At 43.7% G+C, this 19,867-nt stretch overlaps 1 protein-coding gene across 2 annotated transcripts in view; it reads left to right on the top strand.

Moving 5' to 3' along the window:
• A1CF (APOBEC1 complementation factor) overlaps positions 1–13,199 on the top strand; it is an 82,671-nt gene extending 69,472 nt beyond the window's left edge. For both annotated transcript variants that reach the window (XM_025441439.3, XM_025441440.3), the window contains exons 10-12: positions 1,832–1,968; positions 2,650–2,789; positions 6,027–13,199. In XM_025441439.3, the coding sequence (XP_025297224.1) occupies positions 1,832–1,968; positions 2,650–2,789; positions 6,027–6,175 (426 nt within the window). In that variant the 3' untranslated portion in view covers positions 6,176–13,199. The remainder of the gene's footprint in view (positions 1–1,831; positions 1,969–2,649; positions 2,790–6,026) is intronic.
• The last annotated feature ends 6,668 nt before the right edge of the window (positions 13,200–19,867 follow it).

Raw genomic sequence — 19,867 nt, forward strand, 5'->3', positions numbered from 1 at the left:
ATGATCGCAATCAAGTAGGAAACATGGCTTTCTAAAAGCTCATTGTGAGTATTATTTTTGTAGGGATCAATGGCTCTCTTATGCATACAAATGAGTTCATCTAAGGTTTCTGCTCACCCTACCCAGGCAATTAAAAGTAAGGAAGCCTAGCAGAGTGGTAAACGGCAATCACTTGTTTGTTCAAAAGCCATTTCTTGGGCATCCATCATGCACCAAGTATTGTGTTGGGTACTGGGCATGGAAAAGGGAATATAATGCAATCTTTGCCAGGAAAAATCATATGGCGATCCAGGGAGAGGACAGAGACACATAAAAAGATCATCATTATAAACTCTAGTAAGTGTCCTGGTGGCGCTTTGCTCAGAAAACACAAAAGCTTGTCATCTAGTCTATCTTGGGTTAAAATGCAAAATAAAGAACCTTGTTAAGGACCTAGAATACTTAGAAATCTTTTAAGAAATTAAAAAATAATTATTATTATATATTCCATAGAATAGTTCAAAGAGCTGCCATAGTGTGAGGAATCATCTCTGCTTCTTATATTAAACCCAGGTTAGAAATTGGTCATGGTTTATAGTGATAGGTAAGTAACCACCTCTCTCAACTGATGAAAAGGTTCTTCAATTAATTTGTCTCTGAATCTCTACAAGCACAGCTTAGAACTTGAAGGCTGTGCCAACAACCCCAACCAATGCATATGGAACCTTAACAATGCCATGGGGGAGTCATGAATGTCCAACTAGAGCAGCAAGACAAGGGTGCCCAGCAGAGTCAGGAGTTAAGAGTCTGTCCTCCTTGAGCCCTGCCCAACAGGCAGGTAGACTGTCTGCCAACTAAAGCAGTCTACTAGAGCCCAGGGACCTTCGGGAATGCTTTGTAGATGGCAAGAGATGCTACAAAACCAAGAGGATTAGCTGATAAAGGTCAGTAGAGGAGATAGGAGCAATCTACAAATTTAATAAGCTGGAAAATGTTCTGCCATTGCAGATTAGTGTCGGAACAGTTGAGATAAGAAGCTCCATCAACTCAGCCCAGGGGAGCACTGTCCTGTCCCAAAGTCTTCTTCCTTTCAGACTTATGCCCTGTTTTGCACAGTTTCCTGAATCTTCTGACTCATGGGAGTATCAGGGCTGGGTGGGCCACCAAAAATGGCTTCAGGATGAAAAAAAAAAATGGGTGCCTTTAGATAAGATTCAGTTTGGAGTAGTAATAAAGGCAGAAAAAAAAAACACGCAGGAAGATTCTAAAATTCAGATCATTGTAAAATTAGCAAGAAGTGGTATTTTGCCAAAGACATTGCAGCTGTCAACATCCATCTATTAATGCTCGTCAGTAAGTAGTAACCATTAAACTTTTTAACTCGATCTTTTTTATGAAAATGTGAAGCTAAAATCCTATGGCAAATGACATGAAGTAAGAATATGTTCTTAGGTTATTTTCTCTAAACCATTATAAACAGAAGGGTAGAGGGTAGTAATGAGGAAATCCAGCCACACGGTGCTGAAAATGTCCATTTTTTTAATGGGACAAATATATCAAACAAATCATAAATTTAAACTATTGGTAAAAAAAGTTACAGCTAATGGACTAAACTAAAACATATTAGAATAAATGGTGTGAAAATGATTTTTATGAATTAATCTACATCACATTTTAAATGGAGTTCAAGTTGAGTTCATCTTAAATTTTATGAGTCATTAAAACATGTGGCATTTTATATTTTTCTTACATTAGCTTAAATACTGAAGATCAGAGTTTATGACCCTGAAAGCTAGAGAAATAATGCAAATGTGACATTTGAAAGGGAAATCACTTCTTTTTACTCTTGTAGATATTAGAAGAAATTTGTCAGAAAAACAACTGGGGACAGCCAGTGTATCAGCTGCACTCGGCCATTGGACAAGATCAGAGACAACTATTCTTATACAAGATAACCATTCCTGCCCTGGCCAACCAGAATCCTACAATGTGGGTAACATCTCCAAATTGCTAATCCTTCAAGCTTTTTAGAATAAGAGTTTCTTAGAAGTTAAGTGTATCTTATCACTATCCAATAAGAGAGACATTTCCATGTACTACTAGCTCGTTTTCATTAAACGCCAGTGTTGAGATGTGTAGTTGGGGTGTCCATGCCAGCTGAGAAACTGGTATCTCGGGGGCCCCGGATTTCACACAATGAAGAGTGTGTAGTATTATCAACAAATAAAAAAACTGCCAACATAAAATGGAACAGGGATGAAAACTATAGCCCACTCTTTTATCTGTGTCGGTGTTTAGGTTGAACCTTGTCGAGTTGCCGTTTTGTATAAACAACACCACGCCCGGCCACTTACATTTTTGGATCAAAGATCCTCTCTGTTGGTGGGGATCACCACCCCCAGCCTGCATTCCTACACATTGTAGGAACCATCCTATTTCCCCTGTGCGTTGAGTTGCAGGTGTGTTCCAGGAACGTGCCATCCACTGCTAGTGTCCTGGGGCTGGTCACGAATGCTCCTCTGTGCACAGACATGTGGAAGTCTTAAATGCAAGGAGAATGCAACCCAGCCACATAAAAGTCCAACATCTGCTCATCTTAACACACGAGTAACGCCTTAGGTTTCCTCCCATCTCAGCACCTCAAATGTAATGCCTGCATGTGCCTTCCAGCCACCCCTTCACGCCTCCGAAGCTAAGTGCGTACGTGGATGAAGCAAAGACCTACGCGGCGGAGTACACCCTGCAGACCCTGGGCATTCCCACTGACGGGGCCGACGCCCCCACCGCGGCCGCCGCCACTGCCTTCCCAGGTAGGGGAAGTGGGGCCCCAGATGGCACCCTGCCCACAGTGTTTGGGAAACCCTCCCTCGGTACCATGACCTCCAGGACCTGTTTCTGAGCTCTACCCATGATACAGATTTACACCATCTGTGACCAAAAGCACTTGCCACATGAGTGAAGCATGGAGATGGGAGATGAGAGGAGTGAGCAGGGAACAGAAGGGGGCCTAGTCTCAGCTCTGCTCCAGCAGCTGCGTGACCTTGAAAGGGCCAGTCTCTGCGTCTGGGTGGGTTGAGTTTTTAACTTTTAGTAAGGGAGTTTGGAACTACCTGTTAGCAGTTGTTTACCTAAATGCTTACTAAGGAATGTGGCCAAGGTCAATTGACTTTTAAGGAGTCCTTGGACTCCCTGCACAATTCTCATCTTTGACTCGACTTGACTTTTATTGCTTTGCTTTCTAAAAGAAATGTGTGTGCATCATATTTTTCTTATGTTGTTTTTTTTTTAAAGATTTTATTTATTTGTTCATGAGAGACACACAGAGAGAGGCAGAGACACAGGCAGCGGGAGAAGCAGGCTCCATGTGGGGAGCCCTGGGGTCACCGGGTCACACCCTGAGCCAAAGGAGGACGCTCAACCACTGGGCCACCCAGGCGCCCTCTTAAATTGTTTTAAGTCAAAAACTGTGTGAGAGAGAGCGACACAGAGAGAGACAGAGACAGAGAGAGCCTTTCAGTATGTGGATGATCAGCTCTCATCTATCTGTCCCATGATTTTGGCCTAGAGCGCAGGCTATTCGCGCAAAGCCCATCTGTAGGTGGACATGCCTTCAGGGCCACTTTTTTTTTTTAAGATTTTATTTATTTATTCATGATAGACAGAGAGAGAGAGAGAGAGACAGAGACAGAGACCCAGGCAGAGGGAGAAGCAGGCTCCATGCCCGGAGCCCGACGTGGGACTCCATCCCCGGACTCCAGGATCCTGGGCCAAAGGCAGGCGCTGAACCGCTGAGTCACCCAGGGATCCCCCAGGGCTGCTTTTAAAAGACTTTTTTCCCCATTTGTTATGTACCTACAATAAATGCTAATAACTTAAAAAAAAAAAAATGAACCCTCTAGAGATTAAAAGTGACCGGACAAGAGATTTGTTTTGGAAACTTTTCCTTAGCCTTTAGTTTGAATAACCCCATTCTTTTTTAGCAAGAAAAGCTCATTTCTTTGGGAGAAATCAGCCACTCCGGCGTGTCGCTGTGTTGGCCTGCCTCCCTTTAGACCAATTCAGAGATCTGAGTGGACCCCGAAACGGGGCACTTCGATCGATCCACTGGTGCCCGTATTGGGCACACACGGGCGTGACAGCCGCAGTGTCCCCCCCCCCCCATCCGGAACACCTAGGCCCTTACTCTCGTTTTCTTGGGTTTCTCAAAAACTGCAAACACGTTTTCCATTCTGGCAAGTAACCACACGTCACACGCGGACACGACCTCAACTCCAGCTTCGATCCGTAGAACGCGGAGAAGTTGGGCCCTGCACCCCCACGAGGTTACCAGGGCGACAGGTGTCCACCCCCAAGGGCAGGGCCCCTGGGCCTTCCACAGAGCGGGGTGTTGACATGTCCGTCTAGCAGGGACCCCATGGCCAGGCTTCTTGGTTCTTGGAGAAGCCGGAGCCCCTGTCTCACGGGAAGCTACAACCCAAAGACAGCTCACGAATGTGCTATAAAAACACATGAGCCGCTGTCACAATTTTACGGTTCGCTTGCACGTTGGAAAGGATTTGCTTTCACCTACGAATGTTTGATCTTGTCCTCACTTTTGTTTGCTCCTCCAAGAAGTAAAAAAAAAAAATATCCGGGGCATGAGAGTTGTCTTGGGAAAGCCTAAGGAATTGAGAACCTCTCTCGTAACGTTGCTGTGGAGTCGAGCAAAGAATAATAGGCTCCTGGGGAAGAATCTGTTGAGAATCCAAATACTCTTGCACTTAAGAAAGTAGCCAAACTGAAAGAAGACAATTCAGAACCCCCCACGATAAAATCACACGCACCCCTCTTACACATGTGTATTTCTTTCTCGCTTACTTAGAAACGCTATTTCCAAAATTATGAAAGTAATTGGTAGCACATTTCTCATATCCTTGGAAAACATACCAAACTTGAGTAGTGCATTAGTCAGCATTACTGGCCAAAGTGCACAAGCCAAGGAGTGGATTTAATTTAAAAAAAAAAAATAGTCCAGCCAGCTTCCTGCCACCACTTCCTGAGAAGCCACCAGAAAGAAATCAATGTGTCTGGGGTTGGGATGACGGCCGCAGCACATAAACCAAATGGACTAGGGTTTTTGTTTTTTGTTTTTTGTATTGTTTTTTGTTGTTGTTGTTGTTGTTTTAATCAGGTCCCCCATTTGTTGCTTAAGTAAATTTCCCTCTTTTTCTTGCCATCTTCATATTTTTTGGATCATGTCAGAAATGGCTTAATTTTGACCGTTAACAGGGAAACAACTGCATTTATATAATAGCACTTATTATGCCCTTTCCTGTAGAAGTGAATGGCAATCAGGCAGACGTGATCCTAGTGTGACCGCACCTGATGCCCTCCTTACCACTCAGACCCTTGGCTGTCTGGTGGTGAAGACGAGCATCATCTGAAAACACCTCACACCTCACCAACTTGGTGGTGAAGCAAAATGGTCTTGCCCTTCACAGTAGGGTCTACATGGAAACAGGCCAGGTATCTGCTTTCAGGGTGCTGTGTAGAAGCACGCTGAAACTTGCCATATTTTTCCTACTGGTCTACCCAGGCCCTCTAGGTCCTTCTTGGGAAAGGGCAATGGTTTTCAACATTTCATTTAGGTGGGGGTGCGGGTACAGAAGCTGACCCCCAGAGCCCCACCCCTCAGCCCTGCCAACCCATCGATCGCCTCCCCTCCTTTATAAACCCTGAGAGCCTCTGAAAAAGTTCTAAAATCTCAAGCTTTAATCAACTTGGCATCCTGTTAAGTTTCTGTTTCTTGGACTCCGTTCCTAGTGTTTCCAATTTTCTAAGCATGCGGTGGTGCTGGCACGTGTGGCTGACCTCACTTTGAGGAACGCTGTCTGTCCCCTAGTCAATGAGTCTAGGTTCTATGTCCCGAGTTCACTTTTTAAGATGTACATATTGACTTTTGGCCTGAAGTGGTGTTAAGTTTTCAAATTCCAAAAAAGTAGACAATAAGCCAACAGGGAGCAAATGTGAATGGCTTTCGATGAAGTTTTCTCTGCCTCCTCCTCCAGGATACGCTGTCCCCAACGCAACGGCGCCTGTGTCTGCAGCCCAGCTCAAGCAAGCAGTGACCCTTGGACAAGACTTAGCATATACGACGTATGAGGTCTACCCCACTTTTGCAGTGACTGCCCGAGGGGATGGATATGGAGCCTTCTGAAGATACCTTTCTTTTAATTTAAGACACACAAAACTCTATCTAGAAGAAATAAACCTCTCACTGAGTTTCCTTATGATCACAAGTCATACTTTTTCTAAAGGGATGCCCTTCCTGAGACTGTGCAGCTTATGCTAATTCTAGAGTCATGACATGAGGACATATTCCCGGTGAAATGAGATGTCAAGAAGCCTTTTGCCTGACAGAAATCTTAAGAGCCAGTGTCCCCCAAAAGTTATTTCTCCCAGGTTCCTGAGTGACGTGGGCATGCGTCGACATGAAGAGAGATCTTTTAACCAGCAAATGTTCAGGGGGCTGAGCAGACCTGGCCCGGCAGGAGCAACAGACGGAGGCAAGTAAACTGCAGAGTCTTAACCCCAGCTCACAGCTGCTTTTGTGATCCACGAAGTCACAGACAGGAAGGGGGAGGGTGGAGGATGCTGTCAGAAATGCCTACCCCGTTGCCCACCGCATGGGCATCTCCATCTCAGGTCAGAACCTATGAAAGACAGCCCAAGATTTGATGGGGCCAGCATCACTTCAGGTGCAAAATCCTACCTCCTCTATCTGTCCTAGGCCCTGTCACCCACATCCCCTGGGGACCTCCTGGAAATCGATGTGATGTGGTACAGATAAGGATAAAATGAATCCAAGCCTGTTTATTAAGCTCATCAGCCCACACCTCTTCTTCCTTGGAGCACCTACCCTTCCCAAGGATCCTCCAACACAATAATCATCCCAACTTAAAATGGCTTCTCATTTCAAACATTTTGACTCGTCCACATGGATTTGTTTTCATACCAGTTTCATTTTGCTCGTATCTCGTGCCATAAAAAAAAAAAAAAAATAGCACATCAAATATACAGACTATCACCTAGGATGCTTTTTCCTATTCAGCAAATGGGTTGAAAAGTCATTTCAAACAGAGACGTGAAGATCTACTCTCATTTCTTTGGTCTTCTTGCAGCACCCAGACCAGCATCCAGCATTCAGAGACAGTTGGGGCTGGCCTTGGACTGTCTAACCCCTTATATTAAATCTGCCAAGAAATCCTCTGCCTTCCCTTCCTTCTGTTTTCAACAAGTGTCAGACGCTTTTACAATATCTGAGTCCTTTGGTCTTGAAAGCATCACAGAAAACCTTAAACTTGCCACTGCTGATTAGAAGCAGATTCTTAGACTCCCAGCAAGGATGTTAGTGACCAAAGTCCCATGGGCTTAGGGCCTCTCTGCAGAAACATCTCCTGGGGATGTAGGTGCTACAAAAACTGGGATTGGAGGGAGCAGAGGCACTACTTTCTTGCCATTCTTGTAAATGACTGCTTTTTGTTCAAAACAGAAACAATCGAGGTCTGAACTCCAAACACCTATCACTACTGCTTCTGTCTCATTCGTGATTTAAGACATATGGTACCAGAATTTCCGGGGGGCGGGGGGATCCCTTGGCCCTGGTAAAATTCTACAGGACTCAAAGGGAAACATAAACCCAAAGACAGAAAAATTTGTCTTGAATGGACTCCTGGGATTCAACCTCAGCCCAGATTCTAGTCAAAATCGGCTCAATTCCAATAACCATTGCAAGTCCTTGTAACTGTTCAGTTCCATTAAGTCCATTCAGATATCAAAGACCTCAAGGCCACAGCTCGCACTCTGAAAGGTTCGGTGCTTTTGGCTTTACATTTTGCTCCTCGTACTCCGGAGGCCAGTGGTTCCCGGGCTTGGCTGCGCATTCGAAACAGCTGGACTACCTTGCAGAGCGCCATGCCAAGATGACGCCTGGCACCCATTAGGTAGGGTACCATGGGGCAGGAGCCCGGCCTCGGTGTTTCAAGATCTTGGGTGATTTCAATGTGCAGCTCACTTTGGGAACGGCTCCGGTCTGTCCATTTCCAGCCAACCCTTAATGTTTTCTTTAATTTATTTCACTTTCATTAAACAGAAAAATGCAAGAAAAAAATCTGTCTAAGTCAAAACGGATAGCCAACTCATAGTTTTGCAAAGATTCATCTCATAAGACGTACAAACTCAAATATAATTCACATTGGCTTCAAAATAACTCTTGGACCAAACGAATATTTTTAAATGAGAAAGTGAAAAATTCTCCCATCAGCAGTTCTGAGGTCCAAATCTACATTCCCACACAAGACCTGCTTTTATACTCAGAAAGAGTAATGACCTTGGGGCAGGCAAGTTCCTACTTAGTCCAAAAAAGCATTCCAGATTCCAAGAGTGAAAGTTTTAATGTTCTTTAAAAATCTTCAAATATAAAAAAAAAAAATCTTCAAATATAGAAAACAGTGCTCTGCATGTCCAGCCAGTGCCAAGTCGAAGGTCTGATCCAGAGGAGGTTTAAATTTAATCAGAATGAACAATTAGTTAATACGGGAATCTCTTAGGAGAAAAAAGAAGCATTATTCCAGATTAAATCATCATAATTTTTTTTAAGGCTAAGAACAGAAACCTAAATATACAAAAACAGCAACGTATCAAGAAAATTGCTATGGGAACACCCTCTCGCTCCTTGCTTAAGGAAACACAAGTGTTTGTACACTAACCTCCTAAGGACTGATTTTATTCGAGTGAGTAGAAGTGGTTTTAGCAAGATCTAGAAAATATTCTGAATTCCATTAGAACATATTCATAGGAAGCATCAATGTGTCTACTGTGCCATCCGTGTGTATTTACTTCGTCCAAATTAAGTAACGGAGAGCAACTACAGAGCTCCACAAACTCATTATACAGCTCTAGTGAGTTTGAAACTTCAAAAAATAGGACTGTTAAAAATCATGTGTGGAACCAAAGGCTTATTTTGCATGATGTTTATGTTTTTGGACTTTGGAAATTCTTGTGCATCGACATCTATTTTTTTGTTGTTATTTCTTACTTTATTGCTTCCTGGGGGGGGGGGGGACTCTTTATAGAGGAAATTCAAATGAGTCAGCCGACCAAAAATAAAAATAAAAATAAAATGAGTCAACCAACCAAGTGATAACAGAATACCCAAACCAATAATTTAGAAGCATCTAGTAAGTTAGAATTGAGCTTCTAAATTTTGGTGATGAAAAGCTTAGTGAAAATTAAAAATCAACTGTGAGATGAGACATTTATTTTCTTACCTGTAAAAATGCTGCCTATTCTCAAATTGCTGTGCTTGCTTCCCACCCCATTCCTATCACTAAAAGACCATCTTTAAGTCCCACCCCTACCCAAACCTGGTATCACGCCAAACCACACCGTGTTTGGGTAAAAGCACCCAAAATGCTGCTAGAAAGCTACCTCGTGTTAAGAAAACATTGACTTTGAGAAATTCCTAAGCAACCACAGTTCTTTGACTTTTTAATGATGGATGGAAATCACACTATAGCTATGTCTTGACAATAGTTACTCAGGAAATTAGTTTTAGTTTTACTTAAAAGTTTAAAAGAAAAAATACATACGTTCTTCCAATCACATAGACTTTTCTTAGTTTTCCATAAATATCACCTCCAATAACGTCCAATGTATATTCATTTTCACGCTATTTTTCAATGACTATTTTATAGTTCAGTCTTGGCTCACAGGGTCACAATGTGAATCCATGGGGGACGGGGCGGTTCTCCGGGGTGCCTTTTTCAGGAATAAGGGTCAGTAAAGAAAGTATTGCAAGTAAATTGTCCTTGTATGCAAAGCTACGAAGTCTGATAAAATGTATCACTGCTGCGCGACTCCAGGCCTACCCACGATGTTCCAAAAGCAACTTACAACTAAACGTGGACAATGACCCCCAAGATAATATGAATTATCCCCTCCTCGCATCCATACAGAAATTCCCAGGAGATGAAAGGTAACTTGCAACTCAACCTGGAGACCTGGTACTTTTTCACATATCTTCCGGATGCATTTATGTACCGGAGATACAATCTGTTCGAGATGAAACTAAGCTTCAACTGTGACACTTTTAGTGAACTTTGTGATCCTGTTGAAAGAAAATATTCATATTAATAGCATAATTTAGGAATTTGAATGTACCATGGAAAGACAGAGAAACAGGGCAACCCACATTCCTACCTGACGTGCGATAGTGATCTACTGTGTTTCGTTGAACCCACCGCCAAATCTGATGCCGAGATTTTACTTCATCCCAGTGATGTCCAGACATGCTTTGAGCTTTGCGAGAACATAGCCTTAGACAACGGGATGCATCCACCAGGATATATGTTTATATTCGCCAACATTAGAGCAAAGCAAAGCAAGTCCTGCTACAGTAAGTCAAAGGAGACTTTCCGACCCCCATGCCCTATCACTTTACTTATGGAGTAAAACACTTTTTTAGAAATTTCCTTCAATAAAAACATGGGTACAGGATATTCTGTTGCTCCCAAAATGTCCGTTTTAAAAGCCAGCTTTTTCTTACAGAGTAGAATGTGTGCGTTTAAGAGGGACAGCAGTGCATACCTCGGACACGCACACTCATTTAGGGGAGGATGCGGGCTTTATGCGTCCCCAGGCGCCCTGAGCTTTGCAGAGAAGATGAGAGAACACCTGAAGCTTCAGCTAATAGTGAAGAGAAACGAGTAAGCCGTCTAGAAGTGAAAAATAATTCACTTATTCTTCGGGAAACCAGCAGCCTCCGTTCATTCAACCGTGCCCAGAATGACACTGAGAACCCTCCCGCTTCTCCCTCTCTCACCGTTCTCTCATTTCGGGAGAGAAGTCGAGAAAAAGACTATGATGCCTCGTCCTCTCTTCACATGTGTTACCTTGTCTAAGGGGAGGGGAGATGCCAAGAAACGGGCCTTTAAAAAAAAGTCAGCTGCCAGCAGGAAGCTCTTGGATACACAGAGAACATCAGCCCCACTCTGGGTTTAGTGCTGTCTGGGTGACGGCACGTCCCCACTGGCTGGGCAGCCCGCTTTGCCCTTGTGAACCACGGGCCTTCGTGTCACAAGTGCACCTGAATGTAGACAATGTACCATGACCCCATCTTTATGGCTCCCTTATTTTCTTTTCTTTTCTTTTTTCCTATTCTTTTCCTTCTTCTTTTCTTTTCTTTCTTTTCTTTTCTTTTCTTTTCTTCTTTTCTTTTCTTTTCTTTTCTTTTCTTTTCTTAATCTTGTAAAACTGGCTGTCTCCTCTCCAGTAAGCAAAAGGTCCCGATGACTTCCTTCTGATGGGGGCGAGAGCCTAGTGAACAGACAGGAACGTGTCATCTTCTCCTTGGTGGTCACCCTCCGGCCACTGCCTGTCCAGGGACCCCACACACAACCCCTTCCTGGTCCTATAGTCCTTCCCAGTCCCCGGGCTCTCGGTCCCCAGTTGTGCTTTCAGTGGACAGAGTGAGCGCCCCCAACCCTGGGGCCACGTGGGACAGAGGCCCAGAGAGCCAGGGCCTGAGGAGGGTCTTCAGAGGATTTGCTTCCTCCGCAAACCAAGCCCCTCATACCGCACACCAGAAAGGACTCGCAACCTAAACCTTCATCTTACAAGGCACATTGTCGTTTCCCTTCCGTGTTTTGCAGATTTGCTCCGACACTTGTTCTCCCCTCCCATTACACTTGCCCATGAACTTAACCAAATCCTCAGATGATCTCATATGAAGTTCCAAATATTTCTTAATGGAAAATAATACTGCCAGGTATCTTCCTGTTTCTGTACTTCTTTTCTTACTCTTTCATTATTTTCTTCGCTAATATTAAGAACTAAGCACATCCTAATCTTCTATTGCTATAAACCCACAAGCTCTCCCTGTAGGGTGTATGATCATTCTGTATTCACTACGCACCTTCTCTAACGCCAGGAACTATGAACGTGTGTGCGGTGTGCGCGTATTTCCACAGCGGGGTACACGGTCTGGTGATCCATTCTGCGTTTTTATAAACTGAATATGATTGCACTTAGGTTCACCAGTTGGCAGCTCGTTTCACTTAGTCAGAATCCCCACCATGAAATCAAACTCTGTTCTAAATGTTAAGATTCAACTATTATTGCCAAATACTAGCTGGACACCGTAAGCCCTTTTAGAGATTCATTTTAACTCTTCACCTATTATTACTGCTGTTCAAGTAAAATGAGTCTTCAAGCATGTTCCCCAGGAGAAATACAAAAGACAGTGTAAAAAATTTAAAAAAGAAGGAACGATTTTTGTTAGAGGTCCAGAAGCTTTAAAACACGCGACTGACAAGTTCGCATGCTGATTCGTGATGTCAAAGACCAGGTACTCAAGCTTGGCTGTTCTCTTGAACACATTTTGGTTATTAACTATTTTGGGGGTTTTTTTCTTTTTTTTCTTTTCTTTTTGTTTTCTAAATATACTCGTGTTTATAAAATTCAAAATCTTCTTTAAAAAGCCTCATCTATATGTTTTGCAATAAATGACCTGCAATGAAGTATACATGTTCTATTCAGATGTACATTTTATTTTGAAATTTGGCACTTTCCACTGTAATTCCTAAGAGATCTGGGGGATGGTAGGATAAGAGCCGCAGATAAGTGTATTGAAATCAATCTATTGTTATCAGGGGTTTAAATGTTTGATGTGATTATTGATAATTTTGTTTCTATTCCTTCATGAGTTTTTTTTTCCTACTTTTCTGCCGGCAGTAGAGCCAGGTATCATTATTCCCTGCCAACAAAAATAATACTGTCGGCAACATGCATTTCTCTTTTCCAGGTGTTTAACCATCTCTTGCTTCTTGTCCTTTTTTGTTATTAGTGACTTTATTTATGTGACGTTAGTTAGCTGAGGTACCAAAAGAGAGACAGAGATTAAAAACAGTATTAAAGAAGGTGCAAAAGGCACTTATTTTTGTACTCTGAGTACAGTATTTTATAGAACTCTGGTCGGTCTAAATATACTAAGTAAAATTACAACATCCGTTCATTGGGAAAATGATCATTGGTTTGGAAGATGTAAACATAATGGTACCACAGGATCATAAATCACATGAAATGAAAGGTAATGCAGTATTGTGATGACTCGTGTAATTTCAAGATGACAAAGTGGTTTCAGTTGAATTTTCAAGTAACATTATAAAGTTTTAAAAGTACAACGTGAGTTGCTGATTTCTTTGTCTTCTTTCCTGAGTGCTACAGTTTTACTCCTTTGGAGTAAATACTTAAATATTAATAACTTATCATTGCAGGTATTTTTTTGGCCATTTCTTTACATTTGCATCTTTTATGAAAGTGCCCTCTGTGCCTCTCTTGAGGGTAGAGGTAACGTTTAATAATCAGGCGCATTATTTCCCAGTCAATAAAGAAAACAAGAGAAGTACTCAGAAAGTGCAGATAATGAGAAAGCATGACTCCAGTAAGGTCTGTGGGCTCTGAGGCCAACATTGGCCCATCCCTAATGGACAAGAACCCAGATCAGAAACCAGCCTTCCAGCCCCTGAACCCACTACTGTATGTTCTGTTGGTCCTTGAGCTAGGAATGGTTGTGATCTTTCAAAGGACTGACATCTTTTACATTTTAAAAGGCCATTTAAACATAAAGGAAGACAAACCAGGAGAGACTCCTAACTCTGGGAAACAAAGGGTCCTGGAAGGGGAGGTGGGCGAGCGTAAGGGGTGACTGGGTGACGGGCACTGAGGAGGGCACTTGATGGGATGAGCACTGGGTGTTACACTATATGTTGGCAAATCGAACTTCAATAAGAACAAATTTTTAAAAAAAAAGCTTTAAACATAAAGGAAAAATCTGTGACAAGACCCTAGGTGGCCCGTGAGGTCTAAAATATTTACCCCCTGGCCTTTTGCAACAAGTTCCCCCCAAACCCGCATATTTCTGTTTCTATCGCAGGTAGCCCCCCACTTCTAAGTACTAAATTCCAAGTTAGCTAGGACTGGGTCTGGCTGCCAGGGACAGCAGTGGCGGTGGCTTGCATAAGATAACTATTCACTGGCCCCAAAAAGTCCCAAAAGGTAGTAGGATGTGGGTATAATACTTCAGGGCGTTAGGAACAGAAGATCTTCCTTCCCTGTAGGATCTGACCTCAGGGCTAAGATGATGGCCTGTGCATTCCAAATACAAGGACAGAGGAAGGGTAAGAGGGGAGAGGGAAGGAGCCCTAGCTAGCTCTCCCTTAAGGAGACCGACCGCCAGGTGCCACACTTCCCAGGGGCTTCCATCCCCTCCCCGGGCAGAGCCCAGCACAGGGCCACGCCCAGGGACAAGATGTGGAAGGTGGTCCTCATCTGGGCGACCATAAGGAACTCTTCTGCTGGGGAGGAATGGAATAATGGGTACTGCGGGGCAACAGCAGGGCCTGTCACAACCCCTGCCCCAGGAAAGACGTGAGGGTGAGATGAACCAAAGTACCTGAGGTCAGCAGGCCCTGGGCGTGGCACCCCCTTCCTTCCCCAACTAGAAGGAAGCTGTCAGTTTGTCTCAGAATTTCTCAGAGTCTAGTCACCCGTTGAAGGCACATTTGTGGTAGGGACAGTGCCCCGGGTCCCACTGCCTGGTCTTGACCCCGCTGCACAACCTCCTCCCCCGAAGGCTGGCTGCGTCTGGGGGCTGGCCTCTGACGGATAGAATCGGATAGGACGTCTGATGAGGTTATAACAGAGTATGATCCCAGCTCTCTGGCCTTGCTCCCCCACTGTGATGAAGCCAGCTGCTGGGGCGTGACCTGTGCTGTGCAAAGGCACGTAGGACAAGGACCCCAAGGCAGCCGACAGCCGACGGCCTAGAGGAACCCAGGGCTGCCCCCAGCCAGGTGACCGAGCTCTGGAAGCAGGTGCAGTCTCACTGGAGCCTTGATGGACCACAGCCTGGGTCCACACGGTGGCTGAGAGGAGGAGGGGGCCTGGAGCGCAGGACAGAGCTCTGGGACACTCGGACGTCCACCCTATGAAGCTGTGGCATCATAAGTGTTTTCTTCAATTACTGGGTTTGGGGATAATTTGCTGTGAACAATGGATAACGAACAGATACAAGAGTAAAAAGTTATAAAGTTACAGTGAATGCAAGTGGGTTTAGCAGCAGAGTCACCGGAGCTATTCTGCAGAATCACAGAAACCAACTCAATTTTTTTGTAAGTTTTTTTAAAAGATTCTATTTATTTATTCATAAGAGACAGAGAGAGAGAGAGAGACAGAGACAGAGACACAGGCAGAGGGAGAAGCAGGCTCCATGCAGGGAGCCCGACGTGGGACTCGATCCTGGGTCTCCAGGATCAGACCTTGGGCCGAAGGTGGTGCTAAACCACTGCGCCACCGGGGCTGCCCTAACTTTTTTTAAGTTTTTATTTTCATTCCACTTAGTTAACATCCTGTGTTACATTAGTGTCAGGTGCACAACGGAGTCATCCAACACTTCTATACGTTACCCTGTGAAGCCAACCCAATTTCCGAATTTCTGAATGACCTGTTATTGTCAGGATCCAGGAGCACAGGCCCAGTACTAAGAAGAACAAAAGCTAGGGAAGTTGTATATACCTCGTAGGAGGTGCTCAGAAATGCTGACTGAGGAGAAAGAAGAAAGGAAGGGAGGGATGAATGAGAAAGGAAGGGATGCAGGGGAGCAGAGAAGAGGGAGGGGAGGGAAGAGGCTAACTTAGTCCTCGCCGCATTCGCCCGGTTCCCAGCGAGCCCATCTATCACTGCTGCAGTGAAGGCATCTGGCCAAACATCAGACAGACTGTGCAGCCTTCCTGGCTCTGGTTTTCCAAACACTTTAGCAATTCAAAGAATTTACGGGGTTTCTGGAGGAGGTCAAAGAGCAGGAGAGAGTGATTGATGGTAGAGACTGAGTATCATGGAAAAGCAAGAGGAAGAATGCCTGCACCTCGTCCCCCAGACAGAACGGCGAGGGGAGAGAGGAGAAAGAGACCCAAAGATCCAAGAACACAGGGGATCTGGATCCCCTCCCACTGCTGCGTAGGGTGCCGAAGACTGCAGCACCGCCTCAAGAATGGGGCCACCAAGCTTAGCAAGTTTTTGCCTATCCCTGCCCCACTGGACAGGAGCTCAGTCAAAAATAAATAACAGAAAAAAAATTTTTTTAAATCAATTATGGAAAAATGGCATCTAAGGTCCACCTCGACATGGTTCCAATGGTTCTCTGGAATCCCACGCGACCCCGCGGAGGGGCCAGAGCACAGGCCTGGGAGCCGGCCAGAGGGCACCCGGCGGCCAATTACTAACTGCTGGAAGCCCGGGAGAAACCTGAACTATGTGATTCTGTTTCCTCATCTATTAAAGGGAAATTGTAGTATCTCTTCCAGAGGGCTGGGGTAAGAATGCGTGGAGATTGTGCACGTTAGAGCGCTCTGCCCAGCGTCGGATGTGGCGAAAACCAAATAAAGAGATGTCATTAGTGGTATCACAAAGTGCTATAGAGAGGATGTCAGGTTCTGATGGAAACTTCCAGGCTCACTTCTCTAAGGAACAAGGGGAAATCAGGCTCCGGGGCTCCCGGTGCTGTCCATACAAGTAACCCAAATGTCTCTTGCCCCCACGGATTACAGCAAGAAATTCTAGTAAAAGCTCCAGAGCAAAAGGCAAAACTTGAAGACTGATCCATAATGGTAGTGACTTTTCCGTTATTGTTGTTATTTCCTCCTTTATTTCCTTGGGATGTAACCTGAGGGTGACCTGAGTCACAAAATTTTACAAGTAGGAGCACTAAAACCTCCAAGAGAAGCCCCCCTTTGCAACCAGAGGCCCAGGAAAGGAAGAACCAAGCAGTGCAGGCGAGGGGGCAGTGTTGTCTTTGTTTTCTTCTCTTTTTTTTTCCTCCTCTCCCAGTCCTGCCCACCCCTGAGCTCCTTGCCAGGATGAAGCAGCACAGAGATGCCCCCACCCCACCCCAACCCAGAGAAGCCTCCTCCTTCCTGCAGAGGAGCAAGAGTCCGGAGTCAACCCTCTTTTGAACCATGTTCTCTTGCCCCCGTGCCCGGAGGGCAGAACCTGTAGTGTAGAGCTTCAGGAGGACACACGGGAAGACAACACTCAGAAGCACGTCCTTTTAGCCAAAGGGAAGAGGCAAAGGAATCCCTGGAGACAGAACATAAGAGAAATCCCAGAAAGGGATCCTGGGGAGGGGAAATTCCTCAATCTGTGTATTAATGCACATAATTCCAGGTTCACCCCACCAGGCTACACATACTCAGAAAAAAATTAAAAAGACACATTAAAGATTATGGCCAGGAATAAAGACGTCTATTCCAGAATGATAAAAGAGTTCGTTTGAAGAAGACAGAACAATCCTAAATGTTGACAACTTCACTAGTCGAGCTTCACAGCACGGGAAGCAAAGACCGAGGAGATTGAAAGGAGGACTAAAGAAATGCACGATTGTGTTGCAGATTGAAATATCACTCTCAGTGATCTATGGGACAAATAGGAAAATCTGTGAAAACATGAAAGATTTGACAAATACCGCCTGCTAATTTGATGTAACAGTCATAGACTGCTCCACTGGCCAACAGCAGAATATATATTCTTTTCAAATGCACAGAGAGTATTCACCTGGATAGACCGTATGTGAGGCTGTAAAAGAAATCTCAGTGAATTTCAAAGAATTCCAGTCGTACAGATTCTGATCAATAGAATCAAAACTAAAAATCGGTGAAAGAAAGCTATCTGGAAGGGGCACCTGGCTCGTTCACTCAGTAGAGCATGTGATCCTTGATCTCAAGGTTGGGAGTTCAAGCCCCACGTTGGGTGTGGAGCCTGGTTTAAAAACAAACAGAACAACAAAAAAAGCACCAAACCACTCCCCCCCCGTCAAAAAAAAGAAAGGTATCTAGAAAATACCCAAATATTTGGATACTAAGTAATATACTTTTCAAAAATAAAGGATCCAAAGAAAAAAATTAGAATATATGTTGAAACGAAAACTCAACATACCAACGTATCTGAGATACCACCAAAGTACTTAGGGAGGAAGGTAGAGCCCTACACACATATATCAGAAAGAAGGTCTCCAATTATTTCTTAATGTAGAAAAAGGGCAAACTAAAGCATGCGGAAGGAAAGAAATAATAATGAGAATGGGATTCAATGAAATAAGAAACCAGGAAAACAATAAAGGAAATCAATGAAACCAAAAGGCAGTTCTTTGATAAGATCGATAATATTTGTAAGCCTGTAGCCAAACTGATTAGGAAAAAGAGAAGAAAAGACAGCAAATTAACTAAGACACCACAGATTCTGCAGATACGAAAAAGGTAATAGAGGAATGTTATGAACAAATGTGTTAAAAGAAATTCCACAGTTTATAAAATGTGCAAATTCCTTGAAAGACACAGATTACAAAAGCCTAATCAAGAAGAAATAGAGAACATGAGTAGTCCAACGGCTACTTTATTCTTTTAAGATTTTATTTATTTATTCATAAGAGACACAGAGAGAGGCAGAGACACAGGCAGAGGGAGAAGCAGGCTCCGTGCAGGGAGCCAGACGCAGGACTCGATCCCAGGACCCCGGGGTCACACCCTGAGCCAAAGGCAGATGCTCAACCACTGAGCCACCCAGGAACTCCAAGTCCAACGGCTATTAAAGAGATTAAGCTTGAAGATAAAAACATCCCCACAAAGAAAACTTCATGTCTACATGGCTTCGCTGGTGAAGTCTATCAGATATTTAAGTGAGAAATATCAATTCTATGCAAACTCTTCTGGAAAATTGAAAAGGAAGGAATATTTTCCTGCTTATTCTATGAAGCCAGCTTTACCCCAATATCAAACAAAGAAACTTCAGACCCTTATGATTATAATAATGTGTAACCCCATTGGAATTAAAGAAAACTTCCTCAAAATGGTGAAGGGCAGCTACCAAAAAATCTACAGCTAACCATATTTATATATAACCATATATATGTGTGTGTGGTTATATATTTAATAATTCTATCAATATAAAATATAGTAATATTAAAATATATTGATATTAATTAAAATATTAATCATAATTAATTGTATGTTAATGTAATTATAATTTATATTTAATTAATTGTGTGATTCATATAATATTTTTATAGATTTTATATGTAATTATATGCTTATATAATTAATAATTAATTATAATTAATTAAAATATTAATAAATTAATATGAACTATATATATTTAGGATATATTAAAGATTTTATTTATTTATTTGACAGAGAGAGAGCACAAGCATAGGGAGCAGCAGGCAGAGGGAGAGGGAGAAGCAGGGACCCCGACATGGGACCGGATCCCAGGACCGTGAGATCACGACCAAAGGCACAGGTTTAACCAACTGAGCCACCCAGGTAACTCCCAACAGCTAACTCTCATGCTAATGGTGAAACTCTCTCGGCTTTCCTCATGAGGACAGATCCAGTGTCCACGTCCCTTCAGCGCTGTGCTGGGGTTTCCCGCCAGTACAGTAAGACAGAAATACAAGACCCGAACGTAACTGTTCACTGCTGCTCTATTCGAGATAGCCAATAACTGGGAAAACCCCAAACACTTATCAACAGTTGAATAAACAAATAAATTGCAATACCTTTATCCAAGGAATGCTGCTCAGCAGTAGGTAAAATGAACTCTCGATGCGTGCTGGGACGCAGATGAATCTCAAATTAAGGACCCTACGTGAAGGAAGGCAGACAAGGAGAGCGCCCACTGTGTGATTCCCTTTATGTAAAATCCCAGAGTATGCAGAGCCTCCTCCAGGGAGGGAAAGCAGAGCAGGGGTGTGGGGCAGAGGGCAGAGGGAGGGATCCCCCAGCAGCAGCGGCACCCTCTG

This window comes from Canis lupus, chromosome 26, assembly GCF_003254725.2.
Source record: "Canis lupus dingo isolate Sandy chromosome 26, ASM325472v2, whole genome shotgun sequence".
Classification (NCBI taxonomy): domain Eukaryota; kingdom Metazoa; phylum Chordata; class Mammalia; order Carnivora; family Canidae; genus Canis; species Canis lupus.